At 31.5% G+C, this 24,292-nt stretch overlaps 1 protein-coding gene across 4 annotated transcripts in view; it reads left to right on the plus strand.

The window, feature by feature from the left end:
• The window catches only part of LOC110996662 (cGMP-dependent protein kinase, isozyme 2 forms cD4/T1/T3A/T3B), a 104,017-nt gene that overhangs the window by 72,503 nt on the left and 7,222 nt on the right, over positions 1 to 24,292 (plus strand). For 3 of the 4 annotated variants that reach the window (XM_022264463.2, XM_022264464.2, XM_022264466.2), the window contains 2 exons: positions 10,162 to 10,381; positions 19,702 to 19,843. In XM_022264463.2, the coding sequence (XP_022120155.1) occupies positions 10,162 to 10,381; positions 19,702 to 19,843 (362 nt within the window). Of the gene's footprint in view, positions 1 to 126; positions 1,889 to 10,161; positions 10,382 to 19,701; positions 19,844 to 24,292 lie in introns of all 4 variants that reach the window. The other variant, XM_022264461.2, reaches the window with a different exon arrangement.

The raw sequence follows: 24,292 nt of genomic DNA on the forward strand, positions 1-24,292 counted from the left end.
ATACATGTATGTTCGTTTGCATCTTTACCCGTTGACGTTCTCCATAGTTACTATTAGAAACTATGTTAAATTTAAATACGACTAAATTGTAGCATGAAGCGTTATTTTAAATTATGTCCTTTACAGATTAACTAAATAATTAAACCATAATAATAAATTTTAAACAAGAACAATGAAGTGTCAATCATCAATACAACTTATGTTTCAAGCAAATGCGCCTACGTTAATTTTATTGATAAAAGTCGATAAAGTAAGGACATTATGAAAATCAAACACTATCCAGGAAAAGCGGTCATGGAGGACCCCTGGCTTTCCTTAAACGACAGAACAATGGACCTTGTGTATGCTGCTAACTGGGTCGGCGCAGAGAACCTTAACGAGTATAATAGCACCAGTAGTAGCCAATCTAATGGTTCCAAATTTAACTCAATATCAAGAAGCAAATCATGCCGAGATGTAGGACGCACCGTTGATAGAGATCAAAATGATAGTTCATATGATTCGGAGCACAATGGTTATAATTATCCTCCAAATGTGCCTAGCAGTAACAATATATCTCAATTAGCTAAATACCAACAAGATATTGAAGAAAAATCTAGAGCAACAAATAACCTTATAATTCAAAATAAATTAAAACATAGCTATAGTTTTAAAGACATGCCAAACGGTTACAAACCGTCAACCCTAAGGAGAGTGAAACGACGAAATTTTACAGAATGGGATATAGATGCTTTTGGAAATAACGAGCGACAACCACCTGTCCCGCCGCAGCGAAAAGAGTCGCTAAAATATGCTCACCGGCAGAGAAAAGTGGATTCAAAAAAGCCATGCTATCCTCTTCCGGACCCAGGTCCTGTACCACCTGACCCATCTTCAGAATCCTATTACGAATATTATTCACGTGTAAGCCAACAGAACAATGAGACAGATAGCGATAAAATAAAACTAATTCAGAATGATCCAAAAATAGAATCACCTCATTATAATGGTTCTGTTTCTAATAATTCGATTAGAGGATTTGGTAATGATATGTACCAAATTATTAATTCTATGGCCACATTGGATTTAGCACCGATTAAGTTCAGATCCGGTAAACATAAACACGATAAGAATAGTGATGCGGAAGGTTTTGGTTTATATAAGCATAATAATGGATCTGCATGCGAACAAATTCCTCAACACATAAAGCAACCAAACATTGAACGGAACGGTAGCGTAGACGATGCACGACCTAATTTTCGGTCTAAATCGTTAAGAGTCAAGAGTGAGAGTAGAGCTCCATTGAAAGCATATCTTGATACAATGGAATATAACGACCATGCATACAATAACAACGTTACCGTCACTCAACCGAAAAGGAACCTCTCTCCAAGCGAGCAGTTAACGTTAATGCAGTATGAAACGTGTAAAGGAAGTCAAAATCCGCCTCTACCGCCCATCAGTAACGGTTATAACTCGGTTAAATGGGGGAAAGAAAGTGACCATCGGACTTCAAACGGTGCTATTAGGCAAAAATCTGATAAATACGGCAAATTATATAACACAGTGCGAGTAAAAAGTGAAGATAGATATGATAGGTATAATGACATTTTATCTCTGGGACAGCTCAGAGAAGGTATAAGTGATGAACGTGTGAGTGATAAAGTTAAAAATGGCGCGTATCCGCGTAGTGCAAAAAGTTCGTCTAGTGGTTCCGATTCGGACTTTTCGATACCACGACCTAAACTAATAGTACCTGTGCATACCTATGGAACTCGAAAGAGAAGAACGGGAAATCTTTGTCAGCGAGAGAGTAACGCGACGGAGTCTTCATTAGACGCTGGTATATTACTCAATGTATCGCGTCTTGAAGAACAGTCCAAAGAAAATCACCGAAATGGAGATACAGGTAAATATTAAAACACGACAGAAACTGAGATAAAGATAGCTGTAAGTGATTACCCTTGACTGATTTTGATTGATCTATTTCACGAGACCTCCAAGGTCTTGTGGTTTTATTACACTCGTTGGCGTACTGTGGTATTACTTAAGGTGACATTAACAACTGAACATGATCTGGGTTTCATGCGCTTCATAGTATCTTGCAATAGCATAAAATTACGAAATGTATTTCGTTCTCAGTCTGATAAAATTGAGAGATTGGTTAATGCGGCGCATTGAGCATATCAATTATTCCCTGTTGCGTGTCCTACTTTTATGTAAAATCATGCATGAATAATTACTTGTATTAGTAATTATTGAACTTGATTATTAGACTATAACAATATTTATGTATTAATTGATTCGTTGCAAAATTGGTAAAGGTTATTTATTAGTTTACACTAACAACTTGTCGACATATACGCAATGTTTTTTTCAAATTTCCATAAAACTCACATGTTAATTAATAACAACGAACTTGCGACTTACGTCAGACATGATGTAAAGAGTCCAATCCGATAAAACTTAATTATTTTGAACTTATACCCTGTGTTGTTATTAACCATTGCTAAAGCTTTGTACATAACACACGGAATCGTAATTCAAATATGGCCTTGTTTGAAATGGTTAAATTGTTCTCCTCATATAATTAAAATATTGCATAAATCGTCATTTTGTAGAATTATATTATTCGAAATATTATTACTAAAATATATACAATAATGCAAAACAGTGCGTAAAATCCCACTTTAATAGATTACTGGTGAAGTAGCAATCTCAGATTTTAAAAATTATAAGGCATAAATAAAACAGAGACGAACACGTATGTAACTTGTGTTTATCAACCAATAACTAAAATAAACCTACATACAATGACTCAACCATTCGGCTGTACTCACGTATAGATATACATTACTGTATAATTGACCTCTTTATCTTTGATTATTATTGTTCAAATATTACGCTGTACTTTATTTTAATTGTATAATGGCGTAAAGAAAAATATACTTGCATTTTTAAACAATACCAAGCAGAAGTAAAATCGGTCTTAATAGATGCTTATTGCTTAATAATATTCCCACGCTCATGACTATAATATTATGTTGTGAATATTAAAAATAAGTAAATTATCAGATCTAACGTAGAATATTTTTGTATCTGTAGCTATATAAAAAAATCTTTTAATTTAACGTTTTAAATAAATTTGTACAAATACATTTTAATAGTAGTCGAATGTCATATAGTAATTATTAATAATTATATTGGACGGTAAACTATTATACGCATGATTAAAGTGACTATTTAAAATTTCATAGTACAAAGCCTTTATATTAAAAAGTCAAACATGTTGAGACTTTAACGATTATTTTTGCTTTCACCACATTCACTGAAGATCTTGTATACTCTGTGCAACACTTCTTTGTGCATCGTTATACTTTGCAAATGATAATGTCAAAAGAAGAATAAATTAATATTAATAGCAGTCTATAATTATCGTATTAATAGATGTTTTTATTTGCAACGACTATCGATGTTTGTAATACACACAAACCAGTTTGGCATTTATAAGGACATTTGGAAATAGGCAACTTTGCAATCGCTGTCTGCACGTAAATATGAGTCATAGGAACCTTGAACATTTAAAGGAAACCGGTATGTTTTGAAAGTGTCATATTTTAACTAATCAGTTCCGTTGTTATTGTACAACCCGTTTTGGCACTGATCGATAAATCCGTTTCTCTACTACATAATAAACTTAAACAATGCATATAATGCTCCAATATTCCAAACTCATTTGGTTATTGCCACACCAACAAACACTGAAACACTTATAACTACACAATTACTTAGTTTAACTTTATTGAGAATCCACGACTGAATTTAAAGGTAGTTTTTAACTTTCACATTAAAATAGGTAAAACGAATTGCTACATATATACGAAAAACATTATGTGACAATGTACTGATTTTTTGCTAAGGTCCACATCCATACATTATTATGCGCGCGTTATTATGTAATCTTAAAAATCCATTCGATTTGCTTATCGAAAACATACAATTGGAGATAATATGGAATAAGTCGAGGCTCGCATACTCTTTATATATAGAGGTGTGAGTTTATTATTTTGATCGTAGTTTGTACCAAAATATATAACATTTCAGTATGACGAGTCCTACAATCAGATGGGTTTAAATTTTAAAGATTTTACGTAATTCTGAATAGTCAATATGATAAACCATGTAGGAACATTAAGTGTTAGGTTAGGTTATTTGGTAGGTATTAGGTTCAATTTCAAATCAAAATTGTCAAAATTATTATAAAAAAAAAATAGAGTATAATGATTCGACCAGATAGTTGATGTATAATCAAGGGTGCTTCTGACGTAAGTTGGGAACAAATTCTTTATACAGTTTTGTTTTAATATTGGGCTTCACAAATCTCTCACTTATAGAGTCGTTCAACACCTCGAATGGTAGAAACTTAAATATAAATACTAGTCAGTGTCTCAATTTAACGATTTGTCGTTTACCTATATTTCTCTAACAAAATTCATTAATGTTAGTTTCAAAATCTAAACTTAGTGAACATTTGCATGATATTAAGTTATGACATAGACAGTTCAGGCGCCAACAAAATACATTTTTGATTAAATCTGTTCTAGATAAATTATCATATATTGACTGTTATCGTGATATTTACAATGCTATTATAGTAAATTATTGACGATCAAAGTAAGGTCAGTTGCCCAATGAGATGTGGGTAATAAAAAATCATTATTATAATTACATTTAATAAGCATTGTGGATTATCGCATAACATGCAATGATTGTTAGGATTAAATTAGGATTTCTATAACCAATGTTTTAACTGGATATCCTCGTGCTTATGATATAACGATATTGATTATGTTTGAAAGCGTGTCCCACGGCAGCCTTCATTATAATATTTAGCGTTGGAACATATTTTTTATTGGTAACTTTCCATAGTCAAACAAAGCGTTTATGTTGTGGTAGGCTAATTTTTATCGATGTGCAATTATTACCAATTGTTACAACTATAAATTAATACTGTGTAATTTTTGTTAATAAGTGATATGCGATGAGTCGGTTGAATTATAGTAATGTGTTTATAAGCCTCTTTTTGCTTGGGTCAGAAGTAACGTGTGAACAAATGTAAATTTCGTTTATTCAAAAACTAAATGCACTCTTTTTACATTTTCTATTTACTATTTACTTGTGTTGAAAGGAAATATATGTGTATTTTAATTAAAACTTATTGATTTAGTTTAAAAAATATATTCTGAATGCATTCGATATTTCAAATTTACGATATAGAAGAAAGGTGATCTGACGAGTCAGATATTATACTTTTTCTACATAGGACCTTAACCAAAAATACTTCACATAAAAACTTGTATAAGAATTATGATTTCAATTGGCATTAGTGTATCACTTTGCAAAGTATATAGTGTAACAGGTGGGGTACACCAATGTCAAACTACTCGCCATTCAAAACATCCGGTTTCGCGGATTTTAAATCGATAACATCTGGTAGGTACGATGAACTTGAAATTTAACAATTTTATTTTATTTTTTTATTTTTATTTTTATTTATTTGGTGCACAAAACACATTATAATCTTTACAAAAATAAACTTAAAACTAATAGTTATGAACAGGATTCTAATGTAAAACCATGTGCACACTGCAAAATTAATGTTACATCAATAAAAGGCTCATAACTAACAAAGGTAACATAGTAAAAAAAAAACAATAATAATAATAATAATAAGTTCCTCGACACCAATTTAACGTAACGTTAACCAGGACCACAAGGGTCAGCACTTAACCTACGATGGAGGATGTCTTTAACGACACTAATGAATTTATTGATGTTGCGACAGAATATGTCCACAAGTAAGTGGTTGCTCTTTGCCATCTCGTTATATTGACGAGCCATCCTGGTCAAAGGGTTGTAAAAAGAGATGTTATTCTTATAAGTTTGAAGGGAAAATAAATTGACTTCGTTAGCTCTACGGGCACTAAATCTAATGTTAAGGCTAATGTGAGCTAGTAGTTCGGGAGAGTCTATAATGGAGTGGGTGATTTTGTAAAGGTAAACTAAGTCGAAGACTATGCGTCTGGATTCTAATGGTTGAACTTTAAATTTCAGGAGTCTATCGCAATAATTTAAGTTAGACCGGCCAGGTTTTATACGATAACATAAAATTCTGAGAAATTTCCTCTGAATTCGTTCAATATCGTCAATGTGCACCTTATAATTCGGCGACCATATAGGACTACCGTATTCTAATATACTTCTTACGAGGCTGAAGTATAAGTACAAGGTGCTACGAGGATTTTTAAAACCTTTTGTGGATCTAAGAATAAAACCCAGTAGATGGTTTGCTTTAGACGTGATGTGACTATAGTGGGCACGGAATGAAAGCTTGTCATCGAACAGGATACCTAGGTCTTTTGCAACATCTGATCTGTTAACTAATTGACCATCTATGACGTAGTTCCATACGATTTTGTTTCGTTTATTAGTAAACGATATGACAAAACACTTGTCTATATTTAAATACATGTAGTTCATCTTGCACCATTGTGATACGGTATTGATATCACGCTGTAATGTTAAGCAGTCATCTAAATTAGTAATAGAAGTAAATATTTTTAAGTCATCTGCATATAAGAGACAATTGCAGGACAGTTGTTGAATAAGGTCATTAATAAAAACTACGAAGAATAATGGCCCTAAGTGGGAACCCTGAGGTACTCCCGATGTAACTGCGATAGGTGCAGAGATGAAGCCCTTTAACGCAACCAACTGAGTTCTAGAGTCTAGGTATGAGCAGATCCATCTATATAAACTGCCGTGGATACCATGTGACGCTAACTTATGACAGAGCAGATGGTGATTTACTTTGTCAAAAGCCTTAGAGAAGTCAGTGTAAACAGAGTCAACTTGGCCACCTGTGGCAAACACTTGACAGAGATAGTTTTTGTATTCCAGAAGGTTAGTGACCGTAGACCTGTTTCTAACAAAACCATGTTGCTTGTCTGAAAGAACAGGCTTGAAATGACTGAACAGATGAGTATACATCACTGACTCAAATAATTTAGCAGCGCAAGATAAAATACTTATCGGTCTATAGTTTTTACAATTGGACTTATCACCACTTTTATAAATAGGTATTATGTGGGCAGTTTTCCAGCGCTTAGGAAACACACCACTAGTTAACGATTTATTAAAGAGAACACATAATGGAATGGACAACTCCTTTCCGCAACTTTTTATGAAAATAGGAGGCAGAAGGTCAGGACCCGCCCCTTTGTTAATATCCAAACTATCTATTTTACGTTTGATATCTGTTACCGTAATAGAAAAGCCAGATAATATATTAAAATACGTGTTATTTACAGCACCAGATTGGTCAGTGTATATAGTTTTATTAGTTTTATCGTCAAAAACTGAACCAAAGTATCGCGAAAAAAGATCACATATCCCCTGACCGTCTGTCTCAGAAGTATTTTCAAGTGTCATGGTGTGAGGCACTGAAATATGGCCTTTACGATTATTCACAAATCTCCAAAATGATTTTATGTCCTTGACCAACGAGTCCTCGATGGATGCGATATACTTGTCGTAACAAATCTTGGTAAGAAATTTGCATCTCTCCCTCAGCAAAGAGAAAACGTCGTAATCGCGGGGATTCCCAAACCTCTTAAACCGTTTATGATATAAGTTTTTTTCTTTATTACATTTAATTAAGGATTTGCTGTACCAGACTGGATAAGATGAGAATTTGCTACAACAACTTGGTGTATTTCTTGATATTATTTCAAATAAAAGCTCATAAAAAGCTTCGGTGCACTCATCAATACAAGGGGACGATAAGATTTCGGACCAGTTCACAGACTGGAGTTCAGATTTAATGTTTTCAAAATTACATTTAGCAAAATTAAGCCGTTTAATGTTAGCGCGTTGAAGCCCTTTAGAAATCTGAATCGGAGAAAGAGTAATCAAAATTGCGGGATGATTTTTATCTAACAAACTTAATGCAAGTGTTTCATTGACACTTATACAATCTATATTAGAAAGCACCAAATCCAACAAGCGAGCGTTTGCATTTGTGATAAAGTTATGCTGTTTTAGATTACACAGTGACATTAATTCATTTAGTAGAAGGAGCTTCTTACTCGGGTTAGGGGAAATTGACAGAGAGGGATTAATCGAATCAGAGTAATCAGGTGTGTTAAAATCACCAATTAATAAGAAATTATCCAAAGGGAAACGATTAAGAAGTAAATTTTGGCAATGGCTATAAAAGAGTTCAAGCTTGTTAATTCTAATATCAGGAGGCAAATAGCAAACACATAAATTTATGCGAGAAGTGTCACGTGCTTCAGGAATAAGAGTAACCCAGACATCCTCCATATCACTATCCCACGATGCTTGACGGATGACCTGGTATTTTTTATGGACGGCGAGTAAAACTCCACCTCCCTCGGTTTTAGCACTGGAGGAATCCGCACGATCTCGTCTGAAGAGATTGTAACGGGCGTCAACAACTTCGCCATCGAAAACACTCATATTTAAGTTCGTTTCCGTCAAGCATATAATATCGAAGTTAGAATTTAACAGATTTAAAGAAAATTGAGTTAACTTGCTACGAATTCTGTTTACATTTTGATAAAATATATTAATCATTGTGGAAATAACGTGTGATTCAGTATATAAAAACAAAAATTGATCAAGTAACTTACTAAGCAATGATAAACAAACAAATTAGTAGTAGTAATAACAATTAAGACAATTTAGTGAAGGAATCATGACTTTTAATTAGAATGGCCGGGCTTGATTCATCCTTACGAACATAAATTTGGCCATATCGCACCCAAACAAACCTGTAGTTCTTGTCAGTAGAAAATTTACGTGCCGCATTGATTAATTGTGCATTTTAGTCATTATAATATATGTAATTTGATTTATAATATATATGTCGCAGAGAACTGGCTTAATTTAATTCTATCAACAACAAAAAAATACGTTTATTTTGGAACATAAGATTATCATGGTATCACTTATTCCACGTCATTAAATTTGAGCCTGTTGGCATCCTTACTCATCGGCAAAGAAGACAGAGGGTGTTGGCCGAGAGAAAAAGCCGGCCTAAAAACTCTCGGTACTCTTTTTAAAAAAAAGCAAATCATCAAACCTACCTACACCTAGCCTCTTAACTAAACAGCGCCGTTTATCTAGCGGCGTGAATGATATTCAGCCGTAGGATTTCTTACGTTAAATCACCCTCAATGTTATATATCTAATTGGTAATAAATATAATGAATTGCTAGTGCTTTTCTCGCTCAATGAAGAAGTATTGCAATACAGCGAGGAAATGCTGACAGCGTTAAAGGTACTCTATCACGGAGACCATACTTTTTAAATTTATTTTAATTTTCAATTTATTAAATTTTATTAGTGATATGTAGATAAATATTTCATACTTACGAACAATAAAATACATAATAGGTTTAATACAATATAAATCAGCTTAGTCCCATTGTATCTAAGATCAAAATAATACAATTAGAAATAATTTTGTATCACAAGAGCGGTTTCAATAGTCTAGAGAAGAAAATATACGTTTTTGTAAATGATATTAAGGAAACCCTTTCATATCTTTTACCATTTATATTGTGTTTGTCACCATATAAAATAAACGAAAATCAAAAGTTATAATAATTCAATTTTGCGTCCCACGTCTGCTCGGATCAGATCCAATGTGTAATGATCCTTATAGACATCGTATACTATTTATAGATAAAGATTGCGTATTTTACTGATGAAATATTAATTGACAATAGAAAGATACTAAAATAACTATTAACCCACTGGCCTCTACGTGCTACTTATCTCTGAGGTCGTAGGTTCGATCCCCGGCTGGGTACCAATGGACTTATTGTCTATGTTTAACAATGGTACGAGCGATGAAATTAAACATGGTAAAGAAACTAGCATGTTTCAAATACAAATATGGGTGGCATGTGTCAGAAAGGAGGCTGATTGCAGCTTTTTGTCTATGAAATAAAAAATATTAAAGAAACGAAAACAATCTAAAGGCAAGCTTAATATAGGGTTGTAACGCCCTTGTATAGGATTGGACGTAATATAATTTATATTTTAAAACCATATAGATGATGTATTTAATAAGCCTTTATTTTCTTATTCCAGAGGGGAGAGTGGAGGTTTCGAGGGAGAACAAGTACCTTAGTACAATGGCACCTGGAAAGGTATTTGGTGAACTGGCCATACTCTACAACTGCAAAAGAACTGCCACGATAAAGGCAGCCACAGATTGCAGGCTTTGGGCAATCGAACGTCAATGTTTCCAAACTATTATGATGCGGACTGGACTCATCCGACAAGCTGAATATACAGACTTCCTTAAAAGGTATGTAAATATTAAACTGATATATTTGCCTTCGCAAACGTTTATTTCTCGTAGTAATAGGAAACATACTTTACGACGATGTATATAAAATATTTAAAAAACATCTAAAGTTGAAAAAGAAACAAATAAGTATATATTTTATCCAACTCAATTAATATAGTCTTTATAAAATACCCAACTTTTAAATATTAATAGGAAGAAAATTTCGACAGAAAACAATTTAACTAGATAATTTAAACAAAAACGATAAATTTTTCGGTATAATAGCTTTTTTGTCTACATCCACTATATAAACATATATGAAATATTTGATATATTATAAAGCTAAGTTTATTTTAACACGATAATAAAGGGACTTTGATGCGAATTAAAAAGTGATTATTATAAAGTGATAAAAATAAAACATCTTTACAAGCTCTATAAAGTTTAAAATCATAAGACTTCTTATAAGTAATGATTTGCCATACTTAGATAGTTAAATGTATTATACGTTAATTTTTGTTTACAAGAATCTCTCTAAGTATAATATGTATAGGTAGTTCTGTAAGTATTTCTATGATCACTTTGAAGTCATAGTTGTCTACTACAGCAAAGATTTTTCGGCATAATTTAATTAATATTCCAACAATTAATTATATAACCATAGCTTAGTTATAGCCAAGAATGAAATACACATGCGAATAAAAACATAGTCGACTTTTAAAATATGATTCCTTTCTTTATACCTATAAAATTGTACAATAGTTTGTAATAAATAATTATAACTATCAGTTGTGTTAATGTTTCTGAAGTCTCTAAATATAGAGCAGAGTTTCCACAATTCTCTTTTTAATGAGAGCTTGTTTACATTCGGGAGGCCAGTCACCCCAAACATGCATACTTTCAATTGCTTTGTGTTAATTGAAAGCTTGGTTAATCTATTTTGGTGTTATACAAAATTACGCAAGCCATTTACTTACTAAAGCTTTATAAGTAAAGAAATTTTTTTTACTGTAACGTTTATTGAACAACTATGACTATTTTGGTACAAATATTTTCAAACAAATCATATAATAGACCAGGTGCAACATTTTCTATCCCTTTTTTGGAACATATCTAGACATAGGATCCATCTTCTCCCAGTACGCCCAGCACCGGCCTTTTTGGATCCACTAGAAGCCAAACTCCTTGACCATGTCGTCAGTTCACCTAGTCAGAAGACGGTAGCTCAGTCTTTTGTTCTGAAAAAGTCTCCATTCATGGAGACAACGTGTCTCACCTTATATTTCGAATATTTCACCATCTAAATTTATTACAAAACCAATAAACGATAGAAACAACTTAATTACCTACAGCAATTAAACGAATTGATTGCAAATTGTAACCTACATAAAAACAAAGCCTCATATTGCTATCGAGTATCGTCTTATCACGAATAGTTAACGCAACTAATTATTAACATTTACGAACATTCTGTGACTATTTAATCGTAGAATACATTTATTCTAACATTTCGGACTTTACCCAAAGCTGGTAAAAACTACCAATAATACAAAAACAAAATGAAATTGTGATTTAAATAGTTCCTTAATTGTGAGATTTTTTGTATGAAGTCGTACGTTGACGTTTTGTTGAGCTTTAGGAGGTAATGACCCCATTTATGCAAATGCATTTCTATACTTTGGCTTTCAACCTACAATGTATTCGAGAGTACCTTTATGAACCTTATACAAAAACTTTAAAATTAAAGGTAAGTAAACATTTAAATTTGCTAACAGTAGTTGCAATGCGCACATCTAACGCCAATCAACGTATCCTTACTACTTAATAATACCTTACTAATGCCTACTTAATAATACCTTACTAATGCCTACTTAATAAGTAGATTTAAAAAAAAATCATAAGGTATTTTTATGCACTACCAATTCAATATTAATTAATGAAGCATTTAAGCGGTAACTGAAATGAATGATAATTACTCTTTTTATATTTTAAAACTCTCTGAATAGGAGTTCCACAATTTCTAGTTATATTTTAGAAGTATTATAAAGATTAATCCTTTAATTACCTTATAAATGTAATATAAATAATTTACAATTTCGAAACGTTTTATAAAAGAGAGTACTAATTATTTTGTAATGTACTTGACTCCTGGCAATGTAATGGCCGGCGGTATCACTTAAGATATAGAGAGCTCGTTTGCTCGGTTATATATACAAAAATCAATTAAATGCCAAGTGATAGTATATTAGGAACTATAAATCATCTCTATCGATGTTTCAGGAGGGGTCTTTGACATTCGATATTAATATCCATTAATGTGATTCAAAGCAAATAATCGTATAAGATTAATTATGCTTCAAGTTACGAATTGATATTCGATATCTGTTCAGTGAACTTAAAGCCACAGTTTTTATGTTTAAGAAGCCATTTATATACCACCCAAGCAGGTGAAGAACTTGAAGTGTTCTAAAATTTTGAAATCTTTTAATTTCTGCATTTTAATACATAACTAGGTTGGCCATAAAATAATTGCTATATTTTTTACTAAAGACATTGGTGATGTATGACATCTGTTGACAATTATTTGTTATTTGGAAAAGAAATGTAAAATGGACAACAACAAATGAACAATAAAATTGTCCATGACCTTGTCAATATTTCTTATCTCATGAATAATATTTATAGAATTACAAAATTATAGAAAAGATAGGTAATATATTAACGTAGATGTAAAAACCTTAATCGTACTAGTTTTTTTTACTACTATAATTAAAGTTATTTACTAAGGATTAAGTTAAGTTAACAGATTTTGAACTACATACATAAGTACAGACCACACTAGCGTGGATATATTTGGCAAGAGCCTTTCAACAATAATCGTCAATTAATTTGCATAAAATAATGATTTTAAACCTAAAACTTTCTTAGGAATCATCAATCACTGTATAAATGAAAACTATACTAAAATAATTACTTTAATAATTTATCGCGTTCATAGTGACGGCTATACGCATACGCCTTCAATAATATAAAGTATATTTCAAAAGTAACAATTAAGTAACCGGTTTAATATTTTATCAGTAACTAATTATTAATTGTAAGGAAATTAAAAATCCGGTGCTGATACAGTTTGACATGCAATTGTATCCGGTTATGATCTGTCCTTCAAGTAGCCGCTATATGTCCATTACTAATAGGCTTGCATCATTTGAATCGACGCACGTAACATTGCAGTATTAAGAACGGAGATAAATCAGATATAGATGAACGCGTGTGACATGGCGAGAAAATATATATGCCGTACCTATATACATATTATGCCGATGCAGCCGGAGCGTATTTCCCGACGCGTAGCACGTCATTCGTAAAATAGTGTATTGGAAGCAATGAAATGTATAATTTTTCTGAGATAAGAAAAAACTGTCTAATATAAGTCTTCAAAATTATACTTTAATAACCAGTAACTCTTAAAGGAACCGCGTTCAATCAGCAGTTTTGGAATAGATTTCGGGGGATGACCTCTGCCCGTTCTAAATTCAAATGCAAAATAAAAGGTGTCTAAATAATGTACAGTCGTATAAGGGATGTTTATGTAATGAAATTTTTCACATTATGAAATCGGATACTTAAAATGCACGTGAAGTTCTAGAAAGTGCACTTATTCCTGCGTATCAAGTTACCGAATCAGATCTTTGTAACACACTTGTAATACAGAAACGGAATCAGACGTTAAAATGAAGATTTTAGGTTTCTCTTCTCTTTTAATAACAGTTATAGTAATTTAAGTTAAGATAGAGTCATCAAAAAATATACTCCATTCACTTTATGATACACAGGGATCAAAATATTGTTTGCAAGAAAGCCATTCTTTTGACATATACTGAGATTAAGTATTACTATTTTCTTAATTATCTTCAATTCGTTACACGTTCATGTCTATATAAAAAGCGAGGTTATCAACTATAACAATCAATATATAAGTATATAGGTGTGATCGTAAAAATAGTTGTATTAACGAAAAACTCAGTACATAAAGAACACTTTGTTTAAAACTGATTTAATTTTGTCTCTATACACATATCATGTACATAGATACCATTCATTACATGTCATCATTCGCATACTATAACATTCCAGAGTCTGCGGTATGTTACTGGAAGCGTAGATGGTCACGCTCATTCCATAGCTTTCAACATACTGATAGTGTAAGTCAAAGAAAGAAAAAGAATTTTAAACAATAGTTCTGTATTATTATGTCTGTTACAATTAATAAATATAAATTGCTCGTGGTGATTTGTTGGTCTGCCGTCATAAATGGACTATCCAAAATAAGAATAACTTTTTTAATCGACCCATTGGTTTTGAGTGCTTTCAAATAAACGCTATCTTCAGCTTCATCTTACCAGCTTTTAAGTACAGGTTTTTCATTAATCAGCACGGCAGTAACTTACCATAGCGATTTTTATGTTTAGTGCTTTTACCACGTATTTCACGACATCTACATTTGAATAACTACATTAAAATAGGGTACGTGATAGATACGAGACTATCAATGCTAACTTTAAATAGACATACTTGATAAGATGAAGAAAAGGTTATCTTTTACGCGCTTAGGTTTGCAGCGGGCAAAACGCGTGGTGTCAAATATAACCGTTTAAAAAAAAATTGACAGATTATATTTTCTAAATACTAATTTTGAAACTGGGTACATAAAAAGTATGAATTCAATACAACGCAATGGACTGTTGAATTACTAACAATACACATTCCAAACAAAACAAAAATTCGTGCATAATTCTTATTGAAATTACAGAGAAACAAAATCACAACTTAGTGATACATCTCAAACACACCTGACAATTACTTACGAAACCAGGTGAACAACGCAATGTAATTGAAAATTGTTGAAAATTGAAAATTGAAAATTCATACAAGCGATCGGTCACCATTCTGAGTTTTTGTAAGAGTTCAAGTTAAAACAAAGGCATTGTTGAAACCTGTCACAGTCGTTGCCCAAGCCTCGTGCGATACTTTGCGAAATACTTTTGCATGTTGCCTCGTGACGTTTAAATATAACCAAACTCTGACGGAACAGATTCAAATTAAGAATTAGCTTAGGATTTCCTTGAATCGGGCAACGTGCCTGCGTGACTATGTTCTTGTCCAACGTGGTACAAAAGAGCTAAGGATAGCACAGGGAAGCATTTTTTTAGAGATTTTTGTTAATCTAGAGTTGCTTTGTTTATTGATAAAATGAGCGTTTAGATCTATGGCGTCATTTGTGTACGAATGTATAGTTAACAATAATTGTAAAACAACCCAATAACATAGCCTACATGGCGTGTTTAGGAAGACCTTGTTAACAAATGATTTGAGCAAATATTGGCTTAAGAATAATCAATTCTCTGTGTACAATGTGATAAGGTGTTCTACTAGGAACATTTTTAGGGCCATGTTTATTTCAATAATCTAAAGGGACGTTAGTGGCTTGTAACCTTTTCTATTTAATTTGCTATTACTTTTTTAAGATTAAAAGTAGTTGTCATGCCTAGAAAACTATGACTCTTGTAGCTTAAATAATGTTTTGTTGATTATTTTTAGGTTAATTGAATTTTTCTATTATTTACATACGTTTAATGTAACTGTTACTGCTATATGACTTTTATATCTATTTTAAATATATCTCCTATTATTTTTGTATTTATTAAAATAAATAATAAAAAACTTCTAAATATCTGCTTAAATATGAATTGAAAAAAAACGCATTAAATTATCAATATCTTCTGTATATGTATTAAATCCGTATTCATAGCTAGATTTATTAATACGAGCCATGAATGTGTGTGTTGACATGTGATGTACGAAAATATAAATGTATGTTCCACAAATTATATAAATTAAAATAAAATGATAATTTAAAAAATTGTAAGGAAAGTACACTTAGAATCTAATTAAGATATGTGTGATATGGGTAAATACATCCATATACTGTGTAGATATTATCATCACATCCGGTAGATGACAATAAAATAATTATAATAAACCATAAGCTAAACAACTTTCCTTGTTTACAACACTAGAAACACAATGGTCTTTGTAAATCGTTGACACCGCATTGTTGCACTTGGAAAATATATTAGAAAAATAAACTTGTTTATGAAACAACATCGATATGGCATCACGCCAAAGTACCAACAAGATCATAAAATGAAAAGCTTTTCTCAGAAGAGAATAAAAATATAAGTCGATGATAAAAAAACGAAACGTTGAGTGGTAAATATCTAAATATGTGTTTCGTTTCTTTATTAACTTGTATATTTTTATAATAGATATTCATAATTTTTCAAGAAATTTTATAAAATCGTACAGATAACAGTTGGTTTGATTAAAAGGACCGGCAAATCATGAATGTTCAAAAAATTTGATAGAGTTAGTAGGTAGTTAAATGCCCATTGATCTGCCAGTAGAAGCACAAGTTTAGAGTTTTAGACTTAACCACTAAACTGTTTGCAAATTCTGTAAAAACCGTCTTATTTGTTTGGTACGCGTAGTAAGACATAGGTTACTGTGGAAAAGTCTGCTCTTCCGCATATTGCTGAGTTACGGCCAATTATAACCACAGCATACACGCAAAAAAAGATTCATATCTCATTTTTTTACTTTCTTTTTTTCTTCGATTATTTTTACTTGTGTTTCTGTATGTTTTGTTAGTAATAAATGTCTATGTCTTTTTCAGTATATAATTTATGCCATTTTACAATTAAAAAGTTTACAGGAAGCGTAATTAAAATTTATTTTTATTAGAGCTTCATTCAACCATTGAAAATATTTATTTAATTTTTATTCATTGAGGTAGAAAGCTACGCTTGACTTACCACGACATATTAAATATCACGATAAATGAATCCTCATAATAAATTTAAAGTAATTATTCAAGTTAAAGTATTTTGTATATATTAAAATATGTATAACGAATATTTAACGCCTTTTTTTATACTTTACAAATAAATCTAATAGTCTGTGGACGTCGAGAAACTTCGGTTTTGAGGCCTTTTTCATATATTGAAACTCTTCCGTCATTAAAGATTAATTTTTGGGAATTAACGAGCATATATATTATATATATATAACAAATAAGAATTATGTGAGACCACGCTGTATCCGGACAGCCTCAACTCCTACTGGTGAAGTAAAAATAAACGTTTCTTTTTCTTTTCTAGAATTACTATAGCTGTTTTTTTAGGGTCATATATAAGCATCTTCTCTTTTGTAGGCAATTTGTGTTGTCACATATGTGCTTAATGACACGCGATATAAAATAAAACAAAACATTCTAGAGTCGTTTGAAATGTTTTATATGATGACGTAGATTTATTGAGCCACTTATTTATAACGAACAACTTAATAATACATGTTTTAAAATTGGAATAATAAAAATTACAGTCGCCTTAGGCAGACAAGTCGGTCGACAGCCAAAACCTGCAAGCTTACGATCTTAAATGAAGATATGAATTCCGATTGTTTTGAGTTTTAGTATCACGTTATATAAATCTCAATCAGAGTATTTCGTTAGTTTGCAATTATAAGTTGAATCGTTGAGCTCAGGGATGAATTTAGTATACATTTAAAAACCTCTCTCTCGATTTAGCAGTGTTTAGTTTAGTGACAGTTCATTTAGAACGCTATCTGGAGATGCAGAACATATTTGTGACTACTGATAAGTTTAGCAGTAAGATAAAAAATCACTTTATAGATAGTTACAAACATACTAAGCTTTTTTCTGTTAAGTATACCTATTGTATCTGCTTTAATAGTTTTTGTATAACAATTAATTGAGCACTGACAGCGACGGATAATCCATGTCAGGTTTTACATTAAATAATACTCTTAAAAAAAAATAAGTTTTGTACTTTTTTTAGTGTATTTAATTTGAACTTGTCTGCTTTGCACACTTAGGCTGATAGTAGAATATCTGTCGTTCTAAAAAAATAAAAAAATACTTATGTTTAAAAATGACACTGACATCATGATTTACCGGTTTTTGATTAGCAGTATTAATGTGTTCTTTATTGAGAGTGTTTGATTTATTTAATACATTTGCATTATATTAAAACTGAAAATCCTTGACTTTATAATCCGCCAAGTAGGTAAATAGTATGGACACAAAAGCAACAAATATTGACTCAAATAACCTTAACATTATACTTTCATATGTGGCCTTGAAATCCGTTCACATTTTAATCATGTTTTTATACTAAACAAAGTTTGACTATTTTAAATATTAAATTTTCGATACATTTATTTAATTTAAACGCATACCTATAGTTTACTTGTCTCTGACGTGTTGAATAAAATTTTCAAAATGTTTTATGCAAGAGAGTAGTGTCTAGGGTCTCTACCCGATCTCGAGTTTAACTAATCAAGAATTTTTCTACTGTTAATACGGTTGTCTCTCTCTCTCTGGGTCGGTTAATCATGTCTGAGTATCAGCTGTATATAGGATCCGCGTGAAATCGGTCCTGGGCTTCTTTTACTACAGTGTATAATTTGTCTTTCATGTAGCCAATCACGATGATCTCTAAGTTATCGTCACAACTATGCATTGTGTGACCAAAGTCCGAAATGATGGATTTTCGACATATAGCTGATAAGCGGTCCAGGTTATTCTTAACATCTGCATCTAGAATATTGAGAGATTGATTAAAATCAGAGCCAAATTTAAAAATCAAAAACGTCAAGCCTTTGCCTTTCTCGGGCTAAGATTGTCCACGTCCAAATAATATGTCTATAACAATATATATCGTATCCTTTCTCTTGATAAAATTCTGTTCGCAAATTATTCGCGTACTAATAATTTGTTTGCCTTTTAAACAAAATTGCAACATATCGTATGCATGACTGGAATATTAGGTGGCAATCTGCAATGCAATATCCAATTGCATATTTCACGTCTTTTACTCGTGTTAAATGACAAAGAAATGTCTTGTTGTGCAATGTTTGTTCGCATTAAGAACTGGGTGAACGATTAGCAAAGGCATACTTTAGTTAAATAAGTTTTTTTAGACACATACCAAACAATTTTCGTTAATACATTCTTGTTTATGTTTATTTAATCATTTATACGATTATAATTAGCATTACCTATTAACTTATACGATCATACTTTGTATGTAGTAACTGTTTTAGTTAATTGTCAAACACCAGAAAAAAAGATTTTTCTTACACTGACAAGAAGCAGTTTGACAATTGACTAACTGTAAATATGTAAATTGGCGGCATAACTAAAGGAATTACATCCGTTTGCTATTGTTTATTATATAATCTACGTTTTTTTTCAGTGTTCCCATCTTCAAGAATCTTCCTGAGGACACGCTTATTAAAATATCCGACGTGCTTGAAGAAACACACTACCAAAACGGTGATTACATCATAAGACAGGGCGCTAGAGGAGATACCTTCTTCATTATATCCAAGGGACAAGTAAGTTAAATTAATTCTAGACATCATATTGTCAGTTCCCGTATTTATTAAGCTTGTTGCATTATTATTAAAGTATGTATTCTAGCATAGAAGACATAAGTTACATTTCAACGAGTAGCAACGCGATTTTCTATTATTTATCTCGTTTTAAGTGGTTTGTAGACTTTGTGGTGGCCTATATTTTCTAAACATGTGTATGAATGGAAGATCCACACACTTTTTGTAAAAAGACTGTTATTATTGATAATATATAGTGGTATTCTAAGCCAAAAACGTATCATTCCAATACATACAAATGTATTTCTAATACGTAACATAATAGCACTCCATACCGAATCAACTTTAAATACAAAAGATTGCAGTGTAATGGAGTCATTTGGTCATTAAATATCTATTAACGTTTTTGTTTCGCCACTGTCTGTAGAAATTCCGATAGTTTTGTCACGATCACGATTCATCACGTGTTTATACAATTTAAGAGCTTACGATGAGACTTATATAATATTGATTTTGTATGTTGTATTGACAATTGACAACTGATTTTGATTTGGATACATACATTACACGTTTGTGTGATGAAATAAGACTAAGAAACTGTTTGCGTTTTGAATATTTTACATTACCGTAATTTAAAATGGATTCTTAGGTGCATTTATTCAAATAACATGGACTGTAACTAAATCAAAACAATTATACTAACCATATTATTTATTTAAAATATGCTAGAGTCTCGGGTCGGAATCATAAACCACGATTTCCATTGCCCATTTTATTTTACTCAAAGATATTCTCAAGCGTATTCTAACATTTTCACTTTCGTTCCGCGGAGTGACTTTCAAGACAGTTCGTGACTATAAACACACCTTAATGCTTTGTAAATATTTGTGACATGCCCCTGCTTCGCTTATACATAGATTACCTAGAACTTTGACCCGCAAATATGATATACAGAACATTATACATCTTTATATTATCTTATCGAAACAGGCTTTATATTTTTGAAGTTTTTATTAATCTTTATGAGCAACAATTACTTCGAGCTTCTTTTTCAATCTTTACTGACATGATTGTTTATAATGCTGCCCGTTGCATGCCCGATTTTATGTTAAACGTCTTTGTTTGCAAAGATGCGTAAATCAATACTGATATTCACTTAGTCTAATATTAATGCGGATGTGAATCTGTTCCAACTACTGGCTTCCAACTTTTTATGGATTTTTAATATCGACAACTAATTATGATGTTTTCGAACCGGATGCTATAAAATGTTCATAAATTATGTTATTTTAAGACCACTTTTATAAATATTAAATATTAATAACTTCGTATGCCTTAACGGCGTATAGTTTTTGTACTTTTCCTAAACGATTAAGTGTGCCAAAGAAACTTGTGAAGTCACATTCATGATCTTGAAAAATCGCATGCATTCACGAAAGTATTTATAATAAAGAAAGTTTCACGTCAACACATACAGACATTACATAAAGCCAACATTCAATATTAATTATCGACATAGGTAATTAATTATATTGACTTATATTTACCATAAACATATTATCGTCTGAATAAGCCTATGTAATGGTAATTTTAGCATTTGGTTGTGTTGATATACAAAATTTGTATATTATAAATAAAACACTTAATAATATACAAAGCCAAACAGAAAACATAAATCAAAGTACATTAATAGATAAAAAGGAAACTAAAATTAAACAACAACTTAATATTGTAAATAAAAAAGATATTGTTACCACTTCTTAATAAAGTCAGTCTTCCTGCTTTTTGGTCAATAATCTTCATAATTATTATTGAAGTTAGCTTAAACTGGATACATTGGCGAATTATGCAGATTCCACACGAGGCACAAGAAGCAATTGTGAATATATGTCCATACGTGGAGAGAAATTTTGAGGAATTCTTAAATAAATAAATAAATTAAATGAATGACAGCCATTTTTAAAAAACCTACCCAATAGCTCTGTACCGTCTACAAATTAGTTACTCGTTATCGATTGTAGCTTAGCTTTGAACTTGACTAAATCAGAAATGAACAGTTTATTCCAATTTTCAACTTTTTACCACTAAACATTTATCTGCATGAATCGCTAATTTCAAGTTTAATCTTTAACTTTTTTTAAAATTATCTTCAGCGCTGTCAATATCTTGCAGAAAAATAGTTTAGCTCTTGAAACGAGATTTAAGTTTCATTTTCTAGATTCTTGCTCAACTTTTATAGACTAAAATGATAAGTTAAAAGTCAATGTTATCATAAAATACATCAAGTTTTTACTCCTGTTTGCTTTGAATCAATAACAGATAGACATATATAAGTAATTAATAAGCACCACAAGGTTGCCAATGAAAGTGAATTATATCCGTGTAAAGAATTGTATTAAACTTTTCTGGGTACGGGTGATTGTATAAGCCGTTCACCTTGGCATTTAACTGAGTCGATATTTTCTGCGCAAGATTCTGACCGAGGCGAATTTTAGTTCTAATCCCTAGTCAAGCTTTTAACTTTTTATCTCTGTATACATAAGGCTGTATGTTTGATAAGAAAACTTCAACCTTGCAATAACCCATTTTCGTCCTAATATACGCAGATGATTTCATAGATTTACGTTCAAAAGTCCTTTAACGAGTCTCTTTTTATCCATGCACCAAATTCCAAATTCAAATACAGAATGAACTGCAATAAATCAAAGAATGTAGCAAAGTTCGGTCACACAAGTACTGCTCTTGAATAGTGATAGTGACGTGTGACTAAAATAAAATGATGCGGAGTCTGTAAGGCCTTTGTATTCAAGGTCATTGCACGCAATACTCGAGATTATCTACTTTTTGCTGTTTCGACCAAAGTCAATATGAGAATTTGGTATTGATATATGCATAATGTTTAATTTATTTTGCAATCAATTATATTTAGCATTATTAATTGCCCTTTACCATAAACATCAGTACAATTTGAATAAAACAACTTTGGAAATTTAATCGAGAAATCGCGTCGTGGTGCGTTTTTAGTGCTAGTCCAGTAAACTGGCTTAGAAATGCTAGAAAAAGGTTTCACTTACATGCAACTGTGCGCAGACGTCAGTAAGATCTTCTTGCACTGATTCACCAAGTAATATAGTGAAAAATACTTGCTATGAATTCCTTTCTAAAATAACATTTGTAATTGAAGCTAAAATAACGTAATTTCTTCCCCTCTGATATATTAATATCCATATTCATATAAAAATTTAATCACCTTTAATAAATGATAGTGTAATTGACTTTAATTTTATATTCTTATTTACTTGATTAACATAACATTCATTCGCATCTCATAATTCTCGGGAAATCCTGGGTTTGATTGCCAACAACAAAATTCTTTAAATTTTGTCTTCCGTTCGTCTCCGTTGAGTTCGGCTATCAAATGTATCAAAAATTTCGTTTTGCCATTTGTACTGAAAAAATATTATTAAACCATCCATATTTACTTTACATGTACTTATTTTTTCATACATTGCAATGGTCGTAAACATAATTTCACTTAGTAACTACTTTTCGTACGAATACGAAACTTGAATTAGCGAAAGTGCTAACTAAAGATTTCTAAAGCATTAAATATGTGTAATAAAAAGTACGAATTATCGTTTGAAAAACGAAAGTAAACAGTGATTTCGCGCGTAATCGAGAGCTGTTAACGGCTATATATTTTGTTTATACATAAAAAAAAAAGTGCGTGAGTACACATGACAGAAGTGAAACCTCTTTGTAAATTAATTATTACTAAAAGCCCCAATAGATGATTATGTACCAATGTATGATCACTCCACGAATTTGTATCAAGTATATTCATACTGTATACGTGCTAATGATAATATAAATAAATAAAAAAATCTTTGTTTACAGCACAAGACTAAACGAGTATGTATTTTTAATTGATCTCTCTCTCAATGGGTCTCAGTCTCATTTTCCCATAAACGTTGCCTTAAAATCTTAGCCTCATGCGCCTAAAGAAGTTCAAAAACGCCACTTCAAAAATCAAAAAATACGTTTACGATATGGATGAGACTTATTACACTAATTATTAATTATGGTTAAAATATTACGATTTTATATCATTTGTCGCCTGAGAAGAAGCGAAGTTTTCAAAAACTTTTTACTTTTAAATATTGATATACAATTTTAATGATGATACCTAGGTAGGTAGGTAGGTGGGCTCAATTTCCGCAACTAGACTCGAAGTTGGTCCAATGATGATACCTATTATTGGACTTTAAAAATAAATTATTATTAAACCTAAATATACCTTATACGTGATACATATATGACACAAATTAGAAGTTTTAAAGATTTAGATCCAGACGAACCCATTACTTTGACAGCCCTAGTCAGTCTTCCGTTTTTATCTCATACGGATGTCGGCATATATGGAGTGTTCCTGTTATACCTGATTAACCGGAA

This window comes from Pieris rapae, chromosome 21 (assembly GCF_905147795.1).
Source record: "Pieris rapae chromosome 21, ilPieRapa1.1, whole genome shotgun sequence".
In the NCBI taxonomy this organism is placed as follows: Eukaryota; Metazoa; Arthropoda; class Insecta; order Lepidoptera; family Pieridae; genus Pieris; species Pieris rapae.